The following is a 25,794-nucleotide window of genomic DNA, read 5'->3' as shown; positions in this document are numbered from 1 at the left end:
TGGACATATATACAGTACCAAACGTAAGGTAGATAGATGGTGGGAAGCAGCCGCATAGCACAGGGAGATCAGCTTGGTGCTTTGTGACCGCCTGGGGGGGTAGGATAGGGAGGGTGGGAGGGAGGGAGACGCAAGAGGGAAGGGATGTGGGAACAGATGTATATGTATGACTGATTCACTTTGTTATGAAGCAGAAACTAATAAAAAAAAACTACAATGAGGTATCACCTCACACCAGTTAGAATGGGCATCATCAGAAAATCTACAAACAACAAATGCTGGAGAGGGTGTGGAGAAAAGGGAACCCTCTTGCACTGTTTGTGGGAATGTAAATTGATACAGCCACTATGGAGAACAGTATGGAGGTTCCTTAAAAAACTAAAAATAGAACTACCATACGACCTAGCAATCCCACTACTGGGTATATACCCTGAGAAAACCATAGTTCAAAAAGAGTCATGTACCACAATGTTCATTGCAGCTCTATTTACAATAGTAAGGACATGGAAGCAACCTAAGTGTCCATCGACAGATGAATGGATAAAGAAGATGTGGCACATATACAATGAAATATTACTCAGCCATAAAAAGAAATGAAATTGAGTTATTTGTAGCCAGGGGGATGGACCCAGAGTCTGTCCTACAGAGTGAAGTAGTCTATCCTACAGAGTGAAGTAAGTCAGGAAGAGAAAAACAAATACCGTTTGTTAGCACATATATATGGAATCTAAAAAAATATAAAATGGTGCTGATGAACCTAGAGACAGGACAGGAATAAAGATGCAGCCGTAGAGAACGGACTTGAGGACACGGGGAGGGGGAAGGGTAAGCTGGGACACAGTGAGAGAGTGGCAATGACATATATACACTACCAAATGTAAAATAGCTAGTGGGAAGCAGCCGCAGAGCACAGGAAATCAGCTCGGTGCTTTGTGCACACCTAGAGGGGTGGGATAGGGAGGGTGGGAGGGAGACACAAGAGGGAGGAGATATGGGGATATATGTATATGTATAGCTGATTCACTTTGTTATAAAGCAGAAACTAACACACCATTGTAAAGCAGTTATACTCCAATAAAGATGTTTAAAAAAAAGATTATGTCTTAGTGATCAGATTTTTCTCCTTATATTCAGCTGTATTTTCTTTACCTCATTTTAACCGTATTTTTTGTTTTCTCAGCCCCACTTGGATAATTAATTGTCACCTTCCTAGAGAAACCGATCAAATATTTGATAATTCCTTGCACTTCCTCCTCTAGGCTAAATTGCATTTCCCATTGGATTTTCTAAGGGTCTTTTATCACCAGATATCAGATTGTGATCCGTAGGCAGGATATCAGAGAACTTGGGATATGATAGGTCACAGAAGGGATCAGTCTCCAGGTCAGATTTGAAGCCAGAGTAAAGTTAAAGCCTCCTGATTAGGTAAATGGGTGATCATGTGAGGCCCCTTCAAGCGGTTGGTGAAAGGAGAAAGGAGCTGGGACTTAGAATATAATCCTGGTTTCCAGAATCCAGGGTTATTGTTTTCCTTGGAGGTGTCGCTGGGGCTCTCTTAGGTGCAGGGGAAATGTCAGGAGAACCTACAGTAGGGGACCAAAGAATGAAGGGGGGTGCAGAATTTCAGAGGAGAAAATTGGGGGGGAGGTATAAATAAGGCACTTGTTCATGTTATAGAAGGAGAGACATCCAGAAGTGTAGTCCAGAGAGATTCTAACCTGTCCCAGAGACATCTTCAGGGAGCGGAGGCTTAGAGGAGAGGAAATGGGCCAGTACTCATTTCCATAGCAACTCACTGCCTGAACCCATTCTCAGTTTACACAAAGATGACTCCTTCACGACACCGTCCTTGGCAACACTCAGGACCCATACTGTCCTGTCCCTAACCTCCGCTTCTTGTAACCACCTTCCTGAGGTGAGCCCCTCCTGGCCCATCGCAGTGAAGAGGCCGTCAGATCACTGTAGGAAGTCTGGCTGCGTGACCGTCTGTGGGCTACACGCTCATTTCCCTCAGAAAGGATCAGTTCTGAGTGAGCTGTATTTGGATCCAATGTCTCATTCACTGCAGAGAAAGAAAATCCATTCTGATAATAATCAATATAGGAATATTTTAAAATATCAATTTCATGATATTAACATCCAAACAGGAAAACAAAAGTTACAATGACTTAAGAAATTTTAAGTGGAAGAACTTTCTAGGGCACACAAAACAGCCTATCAATACATGAGAAGTCCTTCACTGGCAGAGCAGGAATAGCCAATAAGCAAGTCACCATATTTGTAATGATCTTAGTGAAATGTTCATGCCAACAGAATCCCAGTTAAGTCTCAGCTCTCAACTTCAAAGTGAGGATGGCTTTGCCACTTTTTTTCTTCCTCTCCCTTAACTAGATCACTTGGGAATGTGCACTGGGAGATTAAATTATTGTCTTTTAATCCTTTTGCTTCTATTATCACTGTAAACTGATCTCTTTCAGCACTGATCCTCAATTACATGAATGTAAGCCATGAACTCTCATGTTTCATCAATTATTGACTATCCATTGAATGTCTCTGTGCTTCAGTGCCTGGTGAAAAGGGAGGTTAGGGAAAGTGTTCAGTAAGGTTCCCATCACAAAGTGTGCTCCACGCTGTTTCTGTTTTCCTAACTTACCTTTTCTACAGTTCTTCCTCCAGATCAAGCCTACAGCCCCAATAAGAGGAAGCAATCCCAAAATAAGCAGTATCTTCCATGAAAAAGTCATCCCAGGCTCTAAAATGGAAACCCCAGAATCACATTAAATCATGAAACTAGGAAAATTTCAAGATCGTTCTTTTCATCTGAGAGCTCCTAGACTGGAGAAGAAGGTGAGAATTAGTCCTGTCAAGAAGAAAGTGGGTCTGCTTCTCCCTGCTCTGCAGAGGCTGAGGAGAGGCTGGGGGTTTATGCTAGCTTTCTTGTTTGCTCCTCTCAGAAACACACACAGACACACAGACACACAGACACACAGACACACACACAGAGTTCTCCCCCTTCTCTTTTCCAATTATACCACCACAATCACTGGAATAATGAGGGCAGCAAGAGGATAAATTTACTGAGTCCACAGCCATGAAGATGGCGTTAAGGAAAATTAATTTCTAATCCAGAAGAAAACCCATCATGAGGGGGAAAAATGATGTCATTGTTTTCACATTAGAAGAAAAGAGATTATAGATATAGTGATGATAGTGTCAATTCTTGGAACTCAGGAGATAACAATGTAACCATATAACCTTAGGGCTTTAGTTGGGAATTTCAGGAAGAAACTCTAAAGAGTAGAATCTCTAGGTGTCCTGAAGACCAGCTTTGCAAGAGAGAGCAAGAGACTTCGTCAGAAAGAAAACATAAAAAACAAAAAATAGATAAGCAATAAAATGAGTCAGTTTGGGTTGGTCTTCATATTTATATCCCAAAGCTGAGAGGAGCACATGGAATCACTAACCTGAAGGAGAAAACGTGGTCATTTTCTCCTCACCAAGAAGGGGGTTGCTGATGGAGCAGGTCACATTCACAACAGAGCTGTTTGTGACCAGTAGAAACGCCTCCACATGGAACAGGCCCTGGCTGCCTTGAGTCAGGTCCTGGGAAACTGACGGTATTGTCTTTCCTTCCATGTCCCTCCATTGCACATGGGGCTGTGGGAACCACCCTTCTGAAGTGCACTTCAGCTTTGTTTCTCCATCCTTCAGTGCCTCCATGGAGATCCGAGGGGAAGAACCCAAACCTGGGAATAGAGATCAAGGAAGGCAACTTAGAGTCTCTACAAGTGGTTACACAGTCAGTGATTGCACAGAGGGGGAAGAGAAGGGTTCAGAGGCTTGGTGAAAAAGCAAAGCTTAGGGGAGAATTATACTCCACTCAGGAACGAGACTAGCTGGAGCCTTTACTTGTCTCCTTTTGTTTGCAAATTTTTATTTTTATGCTTTGTATTCCTAAAATCATTCTGGGACAGATTAAGGGATGCAATACATTTCAAATCCAATTTTTTTTTCTTCTATACCTGAAACAAAATAACTTTGACCAGGTAGGTCATGAGTCACATAGCCAGAAAAAAAAAAAAAGACAGAGAATATCCTCAAAGAACAAAATCTTATAAATACATGTGTCCAATGGCAGAAAATGATGAAGTTCATTAAAACTTTTAACATGTGCTCTCATGGATGTTTTCTAAACATATTTATTAATTTGAATACACCATCAATGGGAGAAACAAGTAGATTTTCCACAATTTAGGCAACGTCCTCAATGGCATTTGCTAACCTTGGAAAATCAATTCTCACCCACAAACATAGGCAGTGGGAAATCATGATGCAGGGATTGATTTTGTCTTTCCTCCTCCGTCCTGCCAATACTGTCAATATTTATGATTTTTGCTTATATGGTGGATCTAGTTTAGCCTTCAAATCATCATGCTTCCTAATAACTACATATTTCCCAGAATTTTAAAATCACACTGAAATAATGAGTCCTGTGTACTTATGGAGTAAGAATCTCACATTTTACTAGGTGTATGGTCACTTTTATGGAGATCCTGGGAAGGATACAAATTTACACACAAGGAACCAAATCTGGTCCTTTAGGGTTTGTGGACTTTATGTATTTATTACAGCTCCTGCACATGGGAGAGTTTACTATAAATTTGGTGAGTGAATGGACATTAAGAAAATTTCAGGTGCCAGAGAAATTTTCCATGAACTAGCAAGTTAAAGCAGTGGGAACAGATGTTGATTTCAAAACATCTATCTAGAATCCTTACCTATGATCTTCAGCTCCAAATCAGCCTCCTGGTAGACACCATCTTTTTCAAAAAGGCACTGGTACTTCCCATCATCTGAAGTCCTGGCATTGTTTATCCGCAGGGTCAGCCTCCCCTCATTGATAGCATCACTCACCAATGCAGTCCTCCCTCGATACTCGGCCATCTGCTCTCCAGCCACATGGTCCCCATCCATATAGACATAAACAGCAGGATAACGGTGCGATCGCACCCACCTCACCTCCATGCTATGTGCATCAGTCTTTGGGGACAGGGAACAGGTTAATTGTATGTCTTCTCCCACTCTGACAAGGATGGGCTGGGAAGGTCCAATCACTTTTAAGGAAGCTGTTAAATACAGCAGACAAAACGCAATGAAAGATTCAAACTGGAGCAAATAGTGTCATCAGTAAGAACATCTTGAGTAGGGTTTAGAACCCAGGGACATCCCAGGGGAGCCCTGAGGTTCAAAGTCATCCCTTGGAGAGGTAGAGGTTTGGTGGAATCAGGATAGAGGTTGTCCCTATTCAAGGCAGAACCATCCCATGATGTGTATCTGTCTGAAAATTATCACTAACTGAACCCACATCTGCAGCCCCTACCTATAATCTTATTCAGTTTACAGCCCAATAAGAAAATAATTTTGCAATTAAAATCAAATTAAAATTTTATCATTTTAAATTTGCACAACCTTAAACTACTTCTTAATCTGTGTATGTCTCAGCTTCTTATACCATGAGACAAATATATCACTATCAAAATCATAAGTTTTTACTGGAGTTAAACAAAATAATCCATATAAAGAGTTTGATGACCATGCGGTGTGAGTGGAGACCTAAGATTATAAGACTTGAGGTCATTGGAGCCAATCCCACTCTAGCCCTTGATAATGGGGAGGGAACAAAACTGAATCAGGTGGCTTTTTAGTAATGAAATGTGAAGAAACCTTCCCTAGTTTGTTTTATAATACCTTATAAGTCAGATCCGGCCGCCGTATTTCAGTTCCCCAAGCTCCCACATATGTGGGGCTCTAAATACACACCAGTCAATGTTCTCAGATGATCTTGAGAAATGTTATAAGATCAAGAATTGGGAAGATTGGCAAAATACGAAGCACAGAGCAAGAATGAATACATAAAAATGAGTCTAATTCCCCCATTATGAAGAATGAAGATTTTCTCTGAGGGCTTTCCTGGCTTTTCCTGGATCCAACTTTCAGTTCTCATCAGGTCCTGGCCATGTTGATTATGCTCTATACTATATTTAGAGTCATCCTTTTCCATCAAATGGTAGAATGTTTTTACCATTCTAATGCTGAAGTGTAATGATCATTTATAAAGAAATACAAGCATAAATTTGTAAACTGTCTGGACGGGGAGTCAGTGGTCAAAGGCAAAATGTCCTCATTATGTATTTAGCCAAAATCTTCTAGGTACTTCTCTAGAGAGGAAACTAGTTGCCAACATAATTTTAATTTTCAGATTATTTCATTCTATTCTTGCTAAAATTTGACTCCCAGTTATATCCAGCATGTTGTTTGCTTTGTTCTGCAATTTTACTTAAAACATATTATCTCTACTTCATATGTATCTGTTTAAATATTAAGACAAAAGTAGGAGTCAGAAGAAAAAAAAAGAACTAGTAGTTAGTTTGCTGCTATTTCTCCATCCATGTATCTTATAGTAATAAAGCAGACTGTTTCCTCATCTCTGTTATCCATATGAGTTTTTTTCTTCTCCTGTCCATGACTTGTGGTACAAATCAACTCTCAAACTGAATTACTCTTCCAGAGATTGGTAATTAAGAGCTAAAATTGGCTGTTTCCCAACTGTAAAATGATGATAAATCTATTCACCTTTAAATTATTGTAAGAAAAGAAAGTAATTCCTGAAAAGCACTTAGCATCGTCCCAGGCACGTTATTACCATTTCAAAAACTTACTCATTATCTGTACAACCAACAACATTATTTGCCAGAGAAGGGAACTAGGATTTCAGTCTCAGGACTTCTAAGGAAATCTCGGTTCACCAGCAGCCTCTGAGCTCTAATTCACAAGCTCTAAAAACATGGAGGTAGCTTTGAACCTCCTACTCTACTATCTGTTAACAGCTCACCCTCAAAGCTCCTGAGGGCACAGCCCTCCTCCTGACAGGGAACCCAGGGAAGCTTTGTCTTTTCATATTGTTTCAATGTGGGTCCAGAAGGTGTGCACAACTTAGAAACAACAGGACATCAGATTGTATTTTGTGTGCTAGGTGTCCAATGGGCATGTCAATTTGGTTCAGATAACTTAGAGAAATGAGCCTTCACTTAAATTTTTCTTAAGGGACAGAGACGTGGGTCAACCTGCCCAAACACTGGCTTGGCTTTCTGAGCTGTAACTAACAAGCTCTGCCAGCCAAGGTTTCTGTCCTATCACAAGCAGATGTCACCTGTGTGGGAGGGTATCCGACTTGGAAGGTAAGGCTCGCAGATGTGCACTCTCTTCAAACTGTGGAGTTACCTTTGACCGTCCCAAGGCCCTTTCCTTTATCTTTATGGTCCAAAGGGGTCCAAAGTGTCACACTAGACTCTGACAGAGTTTGGGGTGTGTTCACCACCGTAATTTTCCTCAAAAACTCCTACACGGGCTGAAAAGTGTGCTTAAACTCACCTAATATGCGCACAGGCACGCACCCACATAAGCACATATTCCTGTAACAGGTGACTTGAGGGAGAGCAGAGTACTGATGGAAGGAGAAAACGAGCAGGTAGAGGGCAGGTTGGTTGTCATGGGCTGGGAGAAGTGGTCGCAGAAATGAGGAACGGGAGGAAGATGATAAGGCAACAAAGGAGAAACTGAAAGAGGTTCAAAAATCAGTTGGTTACTGTTTAAACCACTTATCTTAGGTACAGTAAAATCATACCTGCAGTCCAACTATTAAGTAAAGAAAAAAAAAAGGAAAATTATCACCCCAAGCACAGGGTCCCAGGCTGCATCTAAGAAAGTCACAGCTCCCTCCCGACAGTGATGAGGTCAGGCCTACTGGGGTGAAGAGCAGGTGCAGAAACCGTAGCAGGGCCAGAGGTTGCAGGGGGTGGGTGAGGACTGCCAGTTATCATGATGGCACTGCTTCCTCGCACTAGAAACTCACACTAGGGCCTCCAGAGCTGGGCCAGCTGTCCTTTGCCTTGCCCTACACACTCCCTTTCCTCCCACCCAGAAGGACAGAGCTTAGGTCTGCACCCATTTTAGGCATCCATCTGAGGCTCACTGGGGTCCCATGAACACTGAAAGTAGCAGGTTACGAGGTGCAAAGGTGCCTGCAGGAAGCTGCACTTTGCTGGTCCCTCAAGTACTAAATGTGAGACTTGGGAAGGTCATGCCTCAGTTTCTCATCTGGATCACGAGATGTCACCTTCTCTGTGCACGCTTTGTCCAAGGAGCACCACCCTCCCCTGGGGAGGGCAGAGGCTCATGTATACTCGTGAGAGCCACCACCTCTACTTACCCAGCTCTGTCTGGAGTTTTTCTGGAAAAAGAATGAAAATAACATATCAAGGAATTTGGTCTAAGGGAAAGGAGAGAAAATATTTCCCAAAAAATCCCCCCAAAGTTCTACATTTTATGGAAACACTTGATTCATAAGAAAGAAATAAAATGTAGAAAAATAATGATTTTTCCCCATCCACCTCCTGGTGGTCCAGCTGTTTTTCCCTTTTTCTGCACAACAAAAATGCTCTCAGTTCTACCACCCCATGATTCTGCTTGTTTCTGCTTATATTTAACATATTGATATTTAACTATTTCATAAAAATAATAATATTCTTTTTATAAATGCATGAAAAGTATAAAAACATATGGACATAGACAATTATCACCCATAATTACAAACTGAGAGATATGTAAATATATATGCATATGTTTTGCAATTATGTATATGTATGTATTGTTCCTTTTAACATTAACATATAACATTTATTTTAACTTTTTTTCCTGTATCCATTTATATGAATAACTATGTACTTATTTCTTTATATCTAAATGTAGAGGGTGTCCCAAAAGTCTTAGTGAAATTTTAAGTTATTTAAAGCCAATAATCTTTCCATGATTGGAAATATCTATTTATAGATAGATAGATGATAGATAGATAGATGTAATCTTTATCATTTAAGTAGTCCATCAGGGGGATATTTTCAACCATTAAAATTATTTGAAAATACCATTTTTCATCAATGCTATAAGTAACATAAGACACTTAACACTCCACTGCTGTATTGGGGTTTTGGCTGTTGTTTTTGTTGCTATTTATAAATGAGGCTATAATAAAGATGCTGCTATGTAAGCAGCTGTCTCTATCTCGATTATCTTCAGATGATAAGCTCCTCGAAGTAACTGGCACAAATACAGCACAAGAAAACATTTCAGTTGAAAGAATATAGTTGTATTTCCTTTACAATGTAACACATACTTGTGAATAAAGAAAATTAATAAAGAAGAAAAGGCAGAATCTGAAAGAAACTGGAATGTCATTAACAATAGCTACATAGTGTATATATTTCCAGCCATAAATGTTTTATAGTTTTTAATGCATATTAAAAAATATTAGGTATTCTTCTTGATTAAAAAATATTAGGTGCTATGGAACAGTCCCTGCAAACTTTCCTGCTAATCAGAGCATCTTGGTCCTAGAGGCAGAGCACTGACCTGGGATGGAGATGTCTGACCCCCTCTCCTCCGTGAGTGTGGGGCTGTGGATAAAGCAGGACACAATCTTTGTAGAGACATTCCTGACCACAAGTGTGCTTTCTACATAGAACAAACCATCTTCATCTTGGATGCTATGCTTAGAGATAGTCAGCAACTTTTCTCCCGTGATGTCTTGCCAAGAAATCTGAGGTTCTGGGAACCAGCCTTTTGCAGTGCACACAAGCTGGAGTCCACTTTCCACAGATCCGTCCATGTGGATGTAAGGGTCAGACCCCAGACCTGTGGTGGAAGGACACAGCCCTGAGTCCCGAAGCCCATGGAGGCACAAATCACAGAGGCTGGGAGTCCAATGACATTGCATAGGGAGAGAGCAGAAGTTCAAGGTTCTGGGGAGCAAAAGGTGGCCCAAAGTCCTCTCCCCATTCAAACTTGTGTTCACATACACTTTATTTATACCCCAGTCTGGATCCTTAAATTTTAGCATATGAGCAGTATTTTTATTCAGACCCAGACAGGAAAATAAGAGAAAGGGACATAATAATATTTTGCTTGTCTTTAGCACGGCAAACTAAGATGTGTTAAAATTTACTCATGAACTCCCTCATGCCACAGACTCTGCCTTTTTCATCTTAATATAATTGTGTCAGGCACTTTGATTTGTTGGATAATATCTTGACTCCAATTAAATAGAATATTTAATATAAAGTGAGACATAATTTCCAGGGAGAATATTCTTCTCATTTCTTTTGTTGGTGACCTCTTTCTGTTTTGGGGTGCAAATAGATAATCTGGGTCATGGAAAATGGGAAGCTTCATGTTGAGTTTCTGTATCTAAATACTCCATTCCATGGGAAAATGTTTTCAAGACATCCCAGTTTTATATAATCATGAAATTCTTTCTCTATTCAACACAACTCTCAAACCCAAACGAAGAGGATTCTATTTTCCATAGATGGTAGTTCTGTCTCTATCACTTGCTCGGGACAGAGACCCATTTTCTTCACCTAGAGCCTTAGAAAATGCATGGTTTCTTTTCAAATGTCCCTGATAGTGAAATGCCTTAGTACGTACCCTCTCCACTCCACATCTCAGAAGTATGTGGATCCTTTCATCCATCTTGAATCAACTTGAACATAATAACTTAATAATCATACATAGGTGTTGAGACAAAATGTGTTAGGGAACAGAAAGAGGTCACATCAGCCAGAGATGTTAACATCTCCAGAGAACTATTTCCCTGATAAGGCAAATGGATTTGCCTGATTTTCTCTTTAGCACATGGAGGAGTTATTCCTGCTAGGGAACCATACGATAGTTTACTTTTCAGATATTTGTTTCTCCACAGAGACATCCTTTCTTCAGTCGTTCCCTTCTTCTGACTCTGTCCTACTTTGCTAACACAAAAATATCATGCAGACCCTTGTCGCTCACAATGGGTATGTCCCCAAAGCATCTGTGAACCCCCAATTCACTGAACACTAGTATACAGTAATCTCCATAAAAGCACCATGTTCTTAACGTCTTAGTCTCATCACTAGCTTTCTAACTTGAGGCGGCGTTACACAAAGAAACAATGTGTTCACATCTCAGTGACTGTGTACTTGAGGCTGAGTAGAGAACATGGATGCGGGGCAGTCCGCTAGGATCACTCGCCCAGCAATTGACTTGCCCTTGCGCACTAGCTTATATGGCACAAATTCTTGCCTCAGCAAAACTGCTAGTGACTACATGTCATCAATGTTAAATAATCCTCAAAAATAGTCAAAACTGTGTAAGTTAAATTTGGGGGAATTGTTTGTGAGTTCACTTTAAAGATTTCAGAACCACCTGCCTCCAAATGAATCAGGATAGAGGACTGGACAGGAGTGATTGCCTTGATGATTCGAAGGGAATTCTTCAATTGGAACCAAGCTTAACACAAATTAATATACTTCCTCTGAGACCCTATGTCTTTTCTGAGATACTCACCTGCTACGTTGAGCAGCAAGCTTGTTTCTCCACAATAGTTTCCCTCTTGGAAACGGCACCAGTACTGCCCATGATCAGATGGCCGGATGTTGTGTATCTTCAGAGCCACACTTCCCTCAGTAACGTTGTCCTCTATCCACTCTACCCGGCCTCTGTACTCCTCCATCTGCATCTCCGTCACCTCAGCTCCATCCCGATACAAAAACACAGGTGTGCTGAGCTCTGAGTGGTACCAGCTCACCTCCATGTGCATCGTGGTCCTCTCGGGGAGGAGCTGACAGGTTAATAGGGCATCTTCCCCGACCATGACCGGGGTAGGATGGGCAGAACCAATCACTCTAAAGTCATCTACAAAAGAGTGACAAAGAGAAACCGGGAAATGCCAACTGCAGGATCAATATGATTGCTTTGGGATGTCTACTCTATGAAAATGGAGGCACCTGGAGGAGGGAAAGTTTTATTTGCAATGTTTTAGAGAAACCCAGCATTATGATTTGCATGTTTGGTTGTACAGAGACAATCTTGTGTACTGAAAATAACACGCAGTTCAAAAATTTTAGTGTGATGGGCTTCCCTGGTGGCGCAGTGGTTGAGAGTCCGCCTGCCGATGCAGGGGACACGGGTTTGTGTCCCGGTCTGGGAAGATCCCACATGCCGCGGAGCGGCTAGGCCCGTGAGCCATGGCTGCTGAGCCTGCACGTCCGGAGCCTGTGCTCCGCAACGGGAGAGGCCACAACAGTGAGAGCCGTGAGCCGTGGCCGCTGAGCCTGCGCGTCCGGAGCCTGTGCTCCGCAACGGGAGAGGCCACAACAGTGAGAGGCCCGCGTACAGCAAAAAAAAAAAAAAATTAGTGTGAGTGCTAAATCTATTACTTACCAGCTGTGTGATTTGGGGGCAAATCCATTATTCTTGATGAGATTTTGAGATTTGCAATCTCAATTTCTTCATCTTTAAGATTTTAAAACCACCATCTCTGGGTTGCTTTTATTCTCAAATAAGTTAATGTATAAATTGATTTTTTAATTGGGAACTTTATTAGTTAGTGATTTATTTTATATTTTACAGTGATTTATTTTCTAGTTAGTAATTTCACTTTGGTGACTGACATTGTAATCACTTTTCCTAAAATTTAGATAATAGATTTATTCAATAGATTTTTCAGCTTTTCAGAATTGTTTTTGTCCTGTCCTATGTAACGAACTGGGTTTGTTTTGCTTTGTTTTGTTTCGTTTTGTTTTTGTCTGGACCAGGCAAGACTCCAGTTACTGGGGCTACGTAAAATGCAGTTTTCGCAAGGACATTTTGTGGTGGATTAAGGATAGTGATTAGTGAGTTAGAAAGAGAAAAACAAATATCGTATATTAATGCATATATGTGCAATCTAGAAAAATGGTACAGATGAACCTATTTGCAGGGAAGGAATAGAGCCGCAGATGTAGAGAATGGACATGTGGACACAGGGGGGAAGGATAGTGTGGGACGAACTGGGAGATTAGGATTGACATATATACACTACCATGTATAAAATAGATAACTAGTGAGAGCCTGCTGTATAGCACAGTGAGCTCAGCTCCATGCTCTGTGATGGCCTAGACGGGTGGGATGGCGGGGGAGGGAGGTCCAAGAGGGAGGGGATATATGTATACATATAGCTGATTCACTTTGTTGTACAGCAGAAACTAACACAACATTGTAAAGCAACTATACTCCGTGTTAAAAAAAAAAACAGAAAAAAAGGCAGTGATTTGTATAAAGAGTTCAAGCCTTCCAATAAAATTTTAAGTCATGTTTGACGTCTTCTTTATCTGCAAATTGAAGAGCTGTTTAATAATTCTGTATGTTCCTATGCTTAATAATTTCATATGTCATGTATATTATGTTTTTTCTCATCCTAAAATGCTCCAGGGCCATTTGCACTTTGTGCAGATCTGACACTCCTAAGAAGGAACTTCATCTCGTTTAGTTGCTGCTCAACATCAAGTAGATGGTGCTCAAAAGGTCACTATGGAACATAGATAGACATCTGCTTGCATTGTGTTGATGGAATCTGAATATAAAGCTAGAACTGAAGTCATACCATCTGGGTGACTTCTTTTACAGGTTAGGAAGGTGCATCCCATAGCAGGGAGGGCAGCCTCATCACATCATATAGTTTCTGACAGCCTCAGTTTGGAGTCTGTGTCTTCTGGTGTCCTATCCAATGTTTTTTCCCACTTTGCAATCCTGCATTTTCCTTGGGGCTCTAATATTACCAGCTGACATTGAATTTTCACAACCCCTTTTCAAGGTACAATATTTTGACCGACAAATTTCAGCTACTGAGACTTCCAAGCCCATTTCTTAGAAGTCTCCTTCTAGTTTCTTATTTCCAAGTACTTTTATGCTGTTTAATTTATGGTAAGAAGCAGCCACTTTTTTCTCACCCCAGAAGTGTTGTCCTAAATAGAAGCAGGAGAACGGATAACTTACTGTGTTCCAGGTACTGATTCAAGTGTTTTCTATGTACAGCCTGATTTAATCTTAAAGGCTGTGCTAAGCTATGAGATGTAGGTAGGTTGTTATTCTTATCATAAAGATGAGAAAACTAAGGCAGAAGGTATTCAAGTAACTTTCCAAAGGTAACACAGCTGGAGGTGGAGGAGCCCTTTTTATAACACAGGTGCTTTGACCCCTGAATCCCCACCCTGCACCCAGAATGGACCTCTGAGATACTCGAATATGCAGTAAAGGGAAGAAGAGCATCCTACCTGACTGCTTCATGCTGAGCAGTACAAAGAAAAAGGAGGCAACTACACCAGACAGACTGTATCCTGGAAAATCCACCATCTTCCCTGGAACAAACACAAGAGAAAATATGACTGTACCTAAATGAGGCTGTAATACAGCAAGCATTTCTGTGGTTTCCAGGGGTTACGTAGACATAACGAGAAATAAACATCAACACCTTCCACAATCAAATGATGAAATGGGCTCGGTTCCCTTTCTCTGCATTTATCGGTCATTTCCAACCTCTTACTTATTGTGTTGTACTTTAAACTATTTGGGGTCCCCGAGGGAAGATTTCTGATTTAAATGAAAATACCTTCTGGGCTAAAGGGACAATAATATTTAGATAATTTAAAAAAATCTCCTTAGACCCATTTATTCTGAGCATGCAGAATTTCAGAGCCCTCCTTCCAGTCCCTCCTGCAAAGTCCTTCATCTCTACGGTCTCCAAGATGTAAAGGGAAGAGCAGAAAGGCTCTGCATCCTCATGCTATAGCCAGGAAGCCATTACTAGGGCCTCGGGAGGACCCAGGGACAGGGGATGCCTTGGAAAGGAAAGGAAAGAATAGTGGAAATGGTGATACAGAAGAAGACTGGCAAAGAAATGACTTGAACGACCTTTCAGTATCATTTAGAAGACATATAGAAATGAATCTTAAAAAATAGCCCAACTGGCAGAGATGGGCAAACCCAACATGCCCATTGTACCAGCATTATAAAAATACTTCTACACAGGGCTTCCTGGTGGCGCAGTGGTTGAGAGTCTGCCTGCCGATGCAGGGGACACGGGTTCATGCCCCGATCCGGGAAGATCCCACATGCCGCGGAGCAGCTGGGCCCGTGAGCCATGGCCGCTGAGCCTGTGCATCCGGAGCCTGTGCTCCGCAACGGGAGAGGCCACAGCAGTGAGAGGCCCGTGTACCACAAAAAACAAAACAAAACAAAACAAAACTTCTACACAGATTTTAAAAAGTTTTAAAACTACCAGGAAAAAAAAAAACTAGAATGCTAACTTTAGTTTTGGAAAATGAAAAATTCAGAGTGAAAGACATCTAAGACTTATTCTATCTGCTGTGTCAAGTGTTTTATGGAAAGAAAAACTTGCTTCGCACCAAATAGAAGAACCTGCACAGGAGCAATGATAAGTTACTGCTTCTCTCTGCTGGTAAACTAATGTCAATACGATTTTATAGAGCTGGGGAGGGGGGACAACAGTCATCTGAAATGGGGATGATGAACCATGTGGTTCAGGAGATTATTTTTGCTCCATTAGGACTATTTACTTTCTAAAGTGATGCATACTTTCATCTAAAATATCTCTAGGAAAAGTGATACAAATCCAGTCACAAAGCCACAATACCTGAAAGAGTGCTCAAATATTTATGGAAAATTAGACTGAGCATTAGAAGACAGCACAGAACAGTACTAGTTTGCCACTTGAAATAGATCAGTCATGTCCCCTCAGATGAAAGGAAATTGCCTTCTTGACTCCTTGACTCCTCCTGTGAAAAGCAGAAACATGTTATTCCACCAAGTAAAAGCAAAGAAAACCCACAAAGACCGTGCTAAGCATCACTGCCTTTTCCTGTGAGATAAGAAGGACTCACACTTGCTACAAACCAGTTTATAGGTTTGTGTTCCTTTAGGCTCTTCATGTGAAAGCTGAGGGGAAACCTACAAATGCCCTCTAGAAAAAAAGCTGTCCAAATCATTGAAGCTTTTGAAGAAATTGTGAAAATGCATCTTAACCTTCAGTGATTCTCAGAAAGAGATTTGTGAGAGAGTATAAACAGGATGAATAAATGCCTTTGACCAGGGTTCTCACTGGGGATGGAGATGGTTTTGCCCTTGGAGGACATTTGGCCAATGTCTGCAGACATGTTTGGTTGTCACACCTCAGGGGAGGGGACGCCCAATGGGTATTAGCCAGGGATGTTGCTAAACATCCTACAATGCACAGGAAAGCCCCTACAGCAAAGAATTACACAGCCCAAAATGTCAATAATGCCAAGGAGAAGCATTGCCATAGACCATCGGCCATCAGCGTGCTGAAAATCTTTGGCACTTTTTTTTGTAAATAAATAACTGGACTCACATTGTAAGCGTTAAATCAAAACATTTTAATCATAAGCTTTTGACATCTCCATGTTATGACTTGAATGTAAGCAAAGAATCTTCTGAAACCGCCACTGATATTAAATATGGTAAACTTTGATATTGTCAAGTGATATGACATAATATGCATGTGTTTCATCAAATTCTCAAAAATCCATGTTTCATTTAGTTTTCTGGATAAAGTGCAACTGTTAAAATGAGGTGATAAGTGGTGGTATTTAGGCATTGGGTAAATAACAATTCCAGATTTCAAGGTCTATGCATGCTCTATTAAAATTCATGCCAAAGAAAATTACAAGTTTCTACATGTCATGGGTTGTTAGAGGATTTTTTTTCAGTAAATAACCTCAAAAGTTAAATTCTCAAAATGCCAAGTAACCATAGTAATTAACTGGTGATAATGAATTAAATCAGTTCACGAAGTTTGAAGCTTATTTATCTATATACACTTGAACAATAGATCCCCATTTTTATAGAGAGAAAGCAAAGTAACATGAGATTTCTTGGAGCCAAGGTGACTTTGTGTTTATCCGTGACCTTGAGAATCTCACTCTATTTCCTTGAACCTCTCCTTTCTCTCCTCTCTGAAGGAGACAATCATTCCTAAAATTTTTCCAGCTGTATCATCGCCATGTGACAGACAAGGAAGCAAGGCTCAGAGGCACAAGCACAACATCCAACATGACAAAGGAGTCATGTGATCCTGGTTTTCTGAGGTTTAATCTAGAGCCCTTTCCTCACCCAGCCTGCTTCACAGCAATATTGTGAGGCTCGAATACACTATGGCAGCACTTTGAAAAATGTAAAATGGAGTTGAGTATAAAATAGAAATAGGGGGACTTCCCTGGTGGCGCAGTGGTTAAGAATCCACCTGCCAATGCAGGGGACATGGGTTTGAGCCCTGGTCCGGGAAGATCCCACATACCACGGAGCAACTAAGCCCATGCGCCACAACTACTGAGCCCACATGCCACAACTACTGAAGCCTGCACTCCAGAGCCCTTGAGCCACAACTACTGAGCCCACGTGCTGTAACTACTGAAGCCTGCGCTCTAGAGCCCATGTGCCACAACTACTGAGCCCACGTGCCACAACTACTGAAGCCTGCACTCTGGAGCCCGTGAGCCACAACTACTGAGCCCATGTGCTGCAACTACTGAAGCCCGCGCAGCTAGAGCCTGTGCTCCACAACAAGAGAAGCCACCTCAATGAGAAGCCCGTGCACTGCAACGAAGAGTAGCCCCCACTTGCCACAACTAGAGAAAAGCCCATGCGCAGCAACGAAGACCCAACGCAGCAAAGATTAATTAATTAATTAATTAATTAATTAAAAAAATACAAGTAGGTGATATGACGACAAGGGGCAGAGGGCCCCTGACAGGTGTCTCTATGCCCTGCTTCATCATCTTAGTCAACTTCCCTTTCCTCCCCTAGCCGTCCTCCACCAGAGAGTCTCCAAACCACTCACGTGTCCCCCTCTTTGCTTGGGGGAGAAACCTGGGGCTGCTGGGGCTTCTCCTCACTGCATCTCAGCTGTACCCTGCATCAACAGAGCAGATGTCCAAAGACAGGTCAGAGCTTGAAGTGCTGACTGGAGCAAGAATTGAGGGACAGCCAGATGGGGTGGAGGCAGCCCCCGTCCCCCAGGGCTTTGGGTGGAGGAGGATTTAAGCCATCTCACCCAAACTGAAGGAAGAGCCCGATCCCTGAAGATGAGATTCCAGTCAGAATCGCATGTTAACCTCCTGGCTGTAATCCTCTGGAAAGTGAAACTGAGACGGTGAGTGAACTTTGGCTGCGTTTAGTTATGAGTTCTTTAGAGCTGCAGACCAAACCGTGACATTTACACTCCTCACCCTTCCTCAGAAAGCCAGGTCCCATCAGACACCCATCTGGGCCATCTCATCAGGTCCTCACACAGCATCTCAGGCTGTCTGTCTGTCTACAGCATCCCCTCTACCTACCCACACGTCAAGGATTTCCATCTACTGCCAAGTTTCCACCAGAATACAGTGCGTATGGGGCTTAGAGTTGGAAGCACGACTGAATACCAAATATCCTTCCCCTCTTTTTTTTTTTTTTTTTTTTTTTTGCGGTACGCGGGCCTCTCACCGTTGTGGCTTCTCCCATTGCGGAGCACAGGCTCCGGACGCGCAGGCTCAGTGGCCATGGCTCACGGGTCCAGCCGCTCCGCGGCATGTGGGATCCTCCCGGACCGGGGCACGAACCCGTGTCCCCTGCATCGGCAGGCGGACTCTCAACCACTGCACCACCAGGGAAGCCCCCTTCCCCTCTTTTTACTGATGAGAAAACAGAGGCCCAGAGAAAGGAATTACCTTCTCCAGGATCAGAGCGCCAGGCCAAAGTCTCCTCCGTGCTAGTTTATTGCTCTTTTAACTTTGGTTCTTTATCTTTGCTGGGTAATAAAGAGATTAATTATTCTCAGACATTAAACCAAAGAAATTTAATAAGCTTCTCAACACAATATTCAGGCACAAAAATTATAATGATGGAAGTTATAGGTACATTTTGTGTGTGTGTGTGTCTGTTTTGGTTTAAGTTAGATTTTCCTTTAAAGTCCTCTTAAGTCCATTTTCTTGAATCAGAGTGCAAGTGCCCCTGGGGGTCTGAAGATATGGGCATACTTCCTTTAATTATGCTTCCCAGATATCGCATGTTTTTAAAACAAATTGAAGGTTTGTGGCAACTCTAAGTCAAGCAAGTCTATTGGCACCATTTTCCCAACAGCATCTGTTCACTTCATGTCTCATGTCACATTTTGGTAATTCTTGCAATACTTCTAACTTGTTCTTTATTATTATTTTTGAATGGTGATCTGTGATCAGTGATCTTTGATGCTACTCCTACAGCTCACTGAAGGCACAGATGATGACTAGCATTTTTTAGCAATAACGTATTTTTAATTAAGATATGTACTTTTTTAGACATAATGCTACTGTACACTTAATAGACTACAGCACAGTATAAACATAACTTTTATAAGCACTGGGAAGCCAAGAAATTTGTGTGACTCACTTTATTGCGCTACTTGCTTTATTGTGGTGGTCTGGAATCACACCAGCAGTATCTCTGAGGTATGCTTGTATATTCTCAGGAATTCAAGAGTTCTCCAGAACAATTTTTTCTTTTTTAAATTTTTATTTATTTATTCTTGGCTGTATTGGGTCTTTGTTGCTGTGCGCGGGCTTTCTCTAGTTGCGGCAAGCAGGGGCTACTCTTCGTTGTGGTTTGTGGGCTTCTCATTGTGGTGGCTTCTCTTGCTGCTGAGCATGGGCTCTCCGTGCGTGGGCTTCAGTAGTTGCGGCACGTGGGCTTCAGTAGTTGTGGCACACGGGCTCAGTAGTTGTGACTCTCGGGCTCTAGAGTGCAGGCTCAGTAGTTGTGGCTCGCAGGCTCTGGAGTGCAGGCTCCGTAGTTGTGGAGCACAGGCTTAATTGCTCAGCAGCATGTGGGATCTTCCCGGACAAGGGCTCGAACCTGTGGCCCCTGCATTGGCAGGCGGATTCTTAATCACCACGCCACCAGGGAAGTCTCTCTCCAGAACAATTTAAATTTAATTTCAGGTGTTCATTTCAATGTAAAATAGAAGCACATGCAACATTATGGTGTGCTGGTGTTTAAGCTGATTTTTTTTCCTGAAGTTTCTTCCTCTCCTCTGGTATGATCAGCCCATATTTGGGCCATCTAACTTGAAACTGCTATTCTTAAAGAAGAATTTTTTTCCCTCCAATCTTCAGTGTAGATAAAGACCCTTCTCATTGTGGAGGATGAGGGGATTGAAGAGGAAAAAAAAAATAAACATTGGTGAAAGTTCCTTTACCCTGTTTCTTTCTCTCAATGAGGGTAGAAGGGACCGTGCTGCACTTCACCCCTGATTCCCAGAATGGCAGAGGTGCCACAGACATCTCTCTCCTACAACAGAACCAAAGAGCAGCAGCAAAGGGAAAGCTACCCAAGGCAAGAAGAATTGGGCCCTGGAAGCTTCAACTATTAGAATGAAAATTTGCTCCCTAAAATGCTGGCATGGGATGATACAGGAAGAGGAGAGCGATGGTATGGATATAACAGTCATCATCACCAATATGGGAAGGGCAGGGACGAGCAGGGGCAGTGTGACCATGACATACAGTGGGAGTCAACGCTGTAAATATGAGGAGAGCCTTCTGCACCAGTCCTGCACCACCTCCTACCTGGGGACTTAGAAATAACCCTGGGCAGAGAGCTGTTTTTAAATTATTAATTGTTGTGAAAGCCACGGAATTTTCTGGAAATTACTAGATTGACCCCTTTGCTCTAAGACATTATATGGCTTGACATAAAAATTAGGCTCAGTGGGCTTCCCTGGTGGCGCAGTGGTTGAGAGTCCACTTGCCGATGCAGGGGACACGGGTTCGTGCCCTGGTCCGGGAGGATCCCACATGCCGCGGAGCGGCTGGGCCCGTGATCCATGGCCGCTGAGCCTGTGCGTCTGGAGCCTGTGCTCCGCAACGGGAGAGGCCACAACAGTGAGAGGCCCGCGTACTGCAAAAAAAAAAAAAAAATTAGAATCAGTAATAGGAAAACACAGAAATTTATTTTTTCACTCCCAATTTTGTGGTATGAAAATATTCTATTCATTACACATATTCTGTATCATCTTCATGGTATATGCTGTTGGAATTTTCCCAGGACCTTAGGACTTGTCTTTGCGCCTTGTTTATGGTCAGTCACATTAGCACCAACTGACCACTTAAAGAAGCTCTATTTAAAATTTTATGCATCTCTTCACAAAAGGCCCGTACATACACTTTTTCAAGGGGACCCCAGTTTTGAAATAAGAACTGTGTCCTGAATTATGCTGTGGATTATGGATGTTCATTTTGTGTAGAGACATGTTGGTATGTGGAAGAGAGGCATGAAAACAAGACAAATGCTCCTATCAGTGAGGCATAAATATGGCCACCAGAGGGCAGCAGAGACATGCTCACTCTCTGCCCCTCAAGGGCTTTTGTTCAAAACCTGATTCACTTCAGACCTTTCCTCCTCCAAATGCTACTGTCCTGTATAACACACATTCATGACTCTTAGCTAGTAGATGACAAAAGGAGCCCTGAGCTTAGGATGCCTGAGATTTAAATTCTAGTTTTGCTATAAATTTGGGCAAGCTTCTTCTTTGGATAAGTCTGTTCATTTCTGAGGTTTCAATTTCATTAGCTTTAAAATGTGTGCTACTCACATTTAAACATTCCTAAAGGGTATGTGAAAATATAACTGTGACACAAAATCCCTATTTAGGTTTCATTATTGGGAGTAGAGAGTCTTGGAAAGGCCAGAGGCTAAAACAATAGGGGAGATAAATGAAAATAAGAAAAAATGTCTTATTGAGAGAGGACATCAGGACTCTGGCTATGAATTCAGAGAAATTCAGTTGATCACTGTCAACTTCTATTTGGGGGACCTGGTGGAAATCTATTTTGAGAGTTGTCAGGTGGACTCACCATAAAGGTAATAATTATTTCATGGAGTCCCCTAGCAACGGGTCTTATAAATGTAGAGTTCTCTCTGGGCAAAGGAAAGAAAAAGTATCAACCCAACTCTCATATCCTGGTGGCATAGCAGTCTATCACTCTACTGTCTTCTTGGTTTGTTTTCTGACTAGAGGGGAGAAAGCACTGGCAGGGCTCTGAGATGCCCACCCAAATGCTGAGGCACGTGTCTAATGTTCCCCAAAGCACAGAGTGGGGGGGGGGGTTGATGCTCAGAGTTGGACGGTGGCCTTTCTTCATATGTATGACCACAGTGCAGTTGGCACCTCGGGAAGCGTAACCTTCTATGTCTCTCTTCTCCATCACCCTTGACGCTCTGGAACAACTACAGATAGGAAAGTCTGACTCTCGCTGTTGTTTGGAAGAAACCCGAAGCTCTACAATCTTGTTTAAAAGAACATTTCTTGGATCTGTTCCTCTCGCAAATGTGTTTTTCTGACACAGGATAAAAGATAATTAGCTTTGGGCTTCCCTGGTGGCGCAGTGGTTGAGAGTCCGCCCGCCGATGCAGGGGACACGGGTTCGTGCCCCGGTCCGGGAAGATTCCACATGCCGTGGAGCAGCTGGGCCCGTGAGCCATGGCCGCCGAGCCTGCGCGTCCGGAGCCTGTGCTCCACAATGGGAGAGGCCACAACAGTGAGAGGTCCGCGTAACGCTAAAAAAAAAAAAAAAAAAAAGATAATTAGCTTTGATAGAGAGGGCTGATTCCCTCACTTGAAGGTAATATTTGAGCCTAAAATGAGGAGTTCAAGCTACCCGTAACAGGGACAGTAGGGGGAGGAAGTAGACCCACCAGGGGGCTTAGTGTGCAGGAGGAAGCTGACCAAACAGGTGCAAGTCAGCAACCCTGACCTCTGGGAATGTTGCACCCCAAAGGGTGGTGTGTTCCCAGGTATAAACAGCCTGAAGATTAACCCAAGTCCTGAAGGGGTAGAAGCAAGTTACTCTGTGTCCACGGCCATATTGGAGGCCCCGCTGTGATACCTCAGGTCCATAGATATGAAGGTGATGTGGTAATAAATGCTTGGGGCAGAGCTCTGAGGACTCCTTGGTGTGTATGCCTCCCTGTCCTACTCTACCTTATCCAGTGTCACCTTGGCCTCAGTAGGGGACACAATGGACATGGAATTGTGTTTCCCTTCCGGAGACCTGCGGGGCTTAGGGCCATGACCATGTTCCTTTAAATCAAAAGGAAGCATGACATTGCCGTCTGGCCAAAACCCAGGAGGAAAAAGAATCAGTGACAAAGTGAGATCCTATGGACTGAGGAATCATTTAAAGGAGAAGGAAGGGCCTCCCTGGTGGTGCAGTGGTTGAGAGTCCGCCTGCCGATGCAGGGGATACGGGTTCGTGCCCCGGTCCGGGAGGATCCCATATGCCACGGAGCGGCTGGGCCCATGAGCCATGGCTGCTGAGCCTGCGCATCCAGAGCCTGTGCTCCGCAACGGGAGAGGCCACAACAGTGAGAGGCCCGCGTACCGCAAAATAAATAAATAAATAAATAAATAAATAAATAAATAAATAAATAAATAAATAAAGGAGAAGGAAGAATATAGTGATTTCTAAAGTTTCTGCCACAAAAATAGGGTAACTGTAATACTGTGATTGGCCCCAGGGGCTCTCATTCAGATCCAGCTTTCTTAACAAAATCTCCCCATCTTACAGATTTTCCACCAGAAGTCAGTATAAAAATAAAAAGCAGTGGAATTTCTGCACAGTGGTGCTTAAAATACTGAAGCATTTAGGGTTGGGGGACTGAGCTAAATCCTAGCTGAAGAGCTCATTGTACTGTTAGAGCCATCCCAGTCTTAGAATCCAAAAAGTGTCTGACAAACCAGTTCCTCCTCTGAAGTGTTTAAATTTTTTAAAATGTACTTTTAAATTTCAGTTTTTACTTTGAAATTTACTTTTGTGAGAAAGTTACAGAAGTGTAAACACAGTCACTAATTATCATCCATGACTTTTCGAAAGTGATAAAATTATGTAAAATTGATTCTGCTGCAGGTTTTAGCCTGTAGGAGTGAAGCTCATGGGAAGAGTTGGTGAAACAAACACTAACGCACTAGCAAACTAGCACAGATGCCTCAGTTTGGGAATTAGGAGGACCACAGGATCTGTCTTAATAACTGCAAACTCCTCCCAAGACCCCAGAGAATGCACAATCACAGAGATAGCCAAGCATCTCACACCGGAAATAGGAGAACCTTCTGAATGTTGGGGAAAAGAGGGTTAAAGAAAAGCACACCAACCTAGCAAGCCTCCTGCCTTTGCACCCTTGTACCCTGCCATACTTCCTTGGTTCAAATACTGCGCTTGGCCCTCTGGCACAGTCCCAAGCAGGTTATTGCAGTTCCTCATGTGACCAGTAGATGGCATGTTTGTCCAAGAACGTGCACCAGGTTTCAAGGAGGCTAGCGACATTCTGAGTGAGGTGGGGAGGGCTGAGAGCTGGGTCCTAAAATGTCCCAGATCCTAACTTCCAGTCTCTTCCTTTCATAAATTTTGCGAAATGGGAGCAGAAATAGGAAAACTGATGCTGCTGAATCTGCTCCAGTCTCCTGGGGCTCCAGAATTCGGTGACTGAACCACCCTGTAGGTACAGGTGGGGATGGGAAAAGAAGAGAAGGAGAGAAAGACACGGAAAGAGAGACTGAAGGGGAGGCGAAAGGAAAAAGGAAAGGTTTCTTGAGAGAGAGGCTGCTTCCTTATCTTACCTTCATTGTTACCGTGTTTCATCACCAGGTACTCTTAAAGAAGCAACGATGAAAAAATTATAAGTCCAGTTCTCAAGGGCATTTACAGTTTTAAGAGGAGAGAACATAGGCACTAAATTATAATAGCTCAGTGACGAATGAGGGAGTCAAGAAAATCTTTATGGAGGAGATGCCTCACGGGATGGAACATACGGCATAGTTCATACTTCACTGACAGCTGTGAGCCACAGGTGTAGGAGCTGGCGGGTGTGGAGCATCCATCAGGGACACGGAGCTTTCAATATCGGAGAAATATCTACTTGTGGACATATGTGAGAATAAAGAGTATTCCAGATATTGGCAGAGAGAAAGGAAATCTACACCCTGAAGGCTATGAAAATTATTTAAACTGGAACATGGAAACAATTGGTGACTAGTCCCATGATCAGGTCTAAGACGTTTAATTAAATGTATCTGGTTGTAATTTAACATAAAATTGGGTGTTAGAAACAATCTTTAAAATATTCTTTAATTTTTTTGATTAATCAGGCTTTATTTCTCAAAATAATATTACTTTAGAGTTTAATATGAGCCGAGCAGATTTCCCGTTGTTTCAGACTCTTTTTGACAAAGAATGAACATTGCAGCCTGGAAAGCATTTTATATGATTACGTAGAAAACCCTAAGAAAGTTATTAAAATGTCTAGAATGTGTGAATTTAACGAGGGCAATATACAACAAAACAATTGTAACCTTATATGCTAGCAGCAGAATACTGCGTATAAAATTAAAAAGTAATTCCAATAGCAATAAAAACATAAAATACTTAGAGATGAGTTTAACCAAAATATGTTTGCTATCTCTACAGTGAAAACTATAAAGCTCTGATAAGAGAGATTAATGAAATCTCAAATATATGGAGAGATAGTATATGGCTGGTTGTGGAAGGATTGATATTGTTGAAACACCAATTCTCCTCAACATAATCCTGATCAATGTTCCCAGCAGGTTTGCTTTGTAGAAATAAACAATTCTAAAACTTATAGTATGCAGGGTTAAAAAAAAAAAGTGGTTAAGGCAAGAAGAAGCATTCTACAGCAAAGATACCTAAATTATATACAAATATGAAAAGTTGTTCAACCTCCTCAGTACTAATCAGAGGAATGCAAACCAAAAACACACTGGAAAAATAATAAAAATGTCAAAACATTTCAGTTGTAAGCAAGGATGTGGAACAA

At 42.2% G+C, this 25,794-nt stretch overlaps 1 protein-coding gene across 1 annotated transcript; it reads right to left on the bottom strand.

Annotated features, from left to right (window-relative positions):
- Nucleotides 1–1,859: 1,859 nt before the first annotated feature.
- Nucleotides 1,860–14,262, bottom strand: BTNL2 (butyrophilin like 2; the record flags this gene model as incomplete). Its single annotated transcript, XM_082637736.1, has 8 exons — nucleotides 1,860–2,062; nucleotides 2,654–2,752; nucleotides 3,465–3,746; nucleotides 4,779–5,126; nucleotides 8,270–8,290; nucleotides 9,466–9,747; nucleotides 11,437–11,784; nucleotides 14,184–14,262. 8 exons carry the CDS (start codon nucleotides 14,260–14,262, stop codon nucleotides 1,860–1,862), a joined length of 1,662 nt encoding a protein of 553 aa, XP_082493862.1.
- Nucleotides 14,263–25,794: the final 11,532 nt, after the last annotated feature.

The sequence above is a fragment of the Mesoplodon mirus genome (assembly GCF_964341445.2).
Source record: "Mesoplodon mirus genome assembly, chromosome: 12".
NCBI lineage: Eukaryota > Metazoa > Chordata > Mammalia > Artiodactyla > Ziphiidae > Mesoplodon > Mesoplodon mirus.
This window is presented reverse-complemented; position numbering and strand designations above follow the sequence as displayed.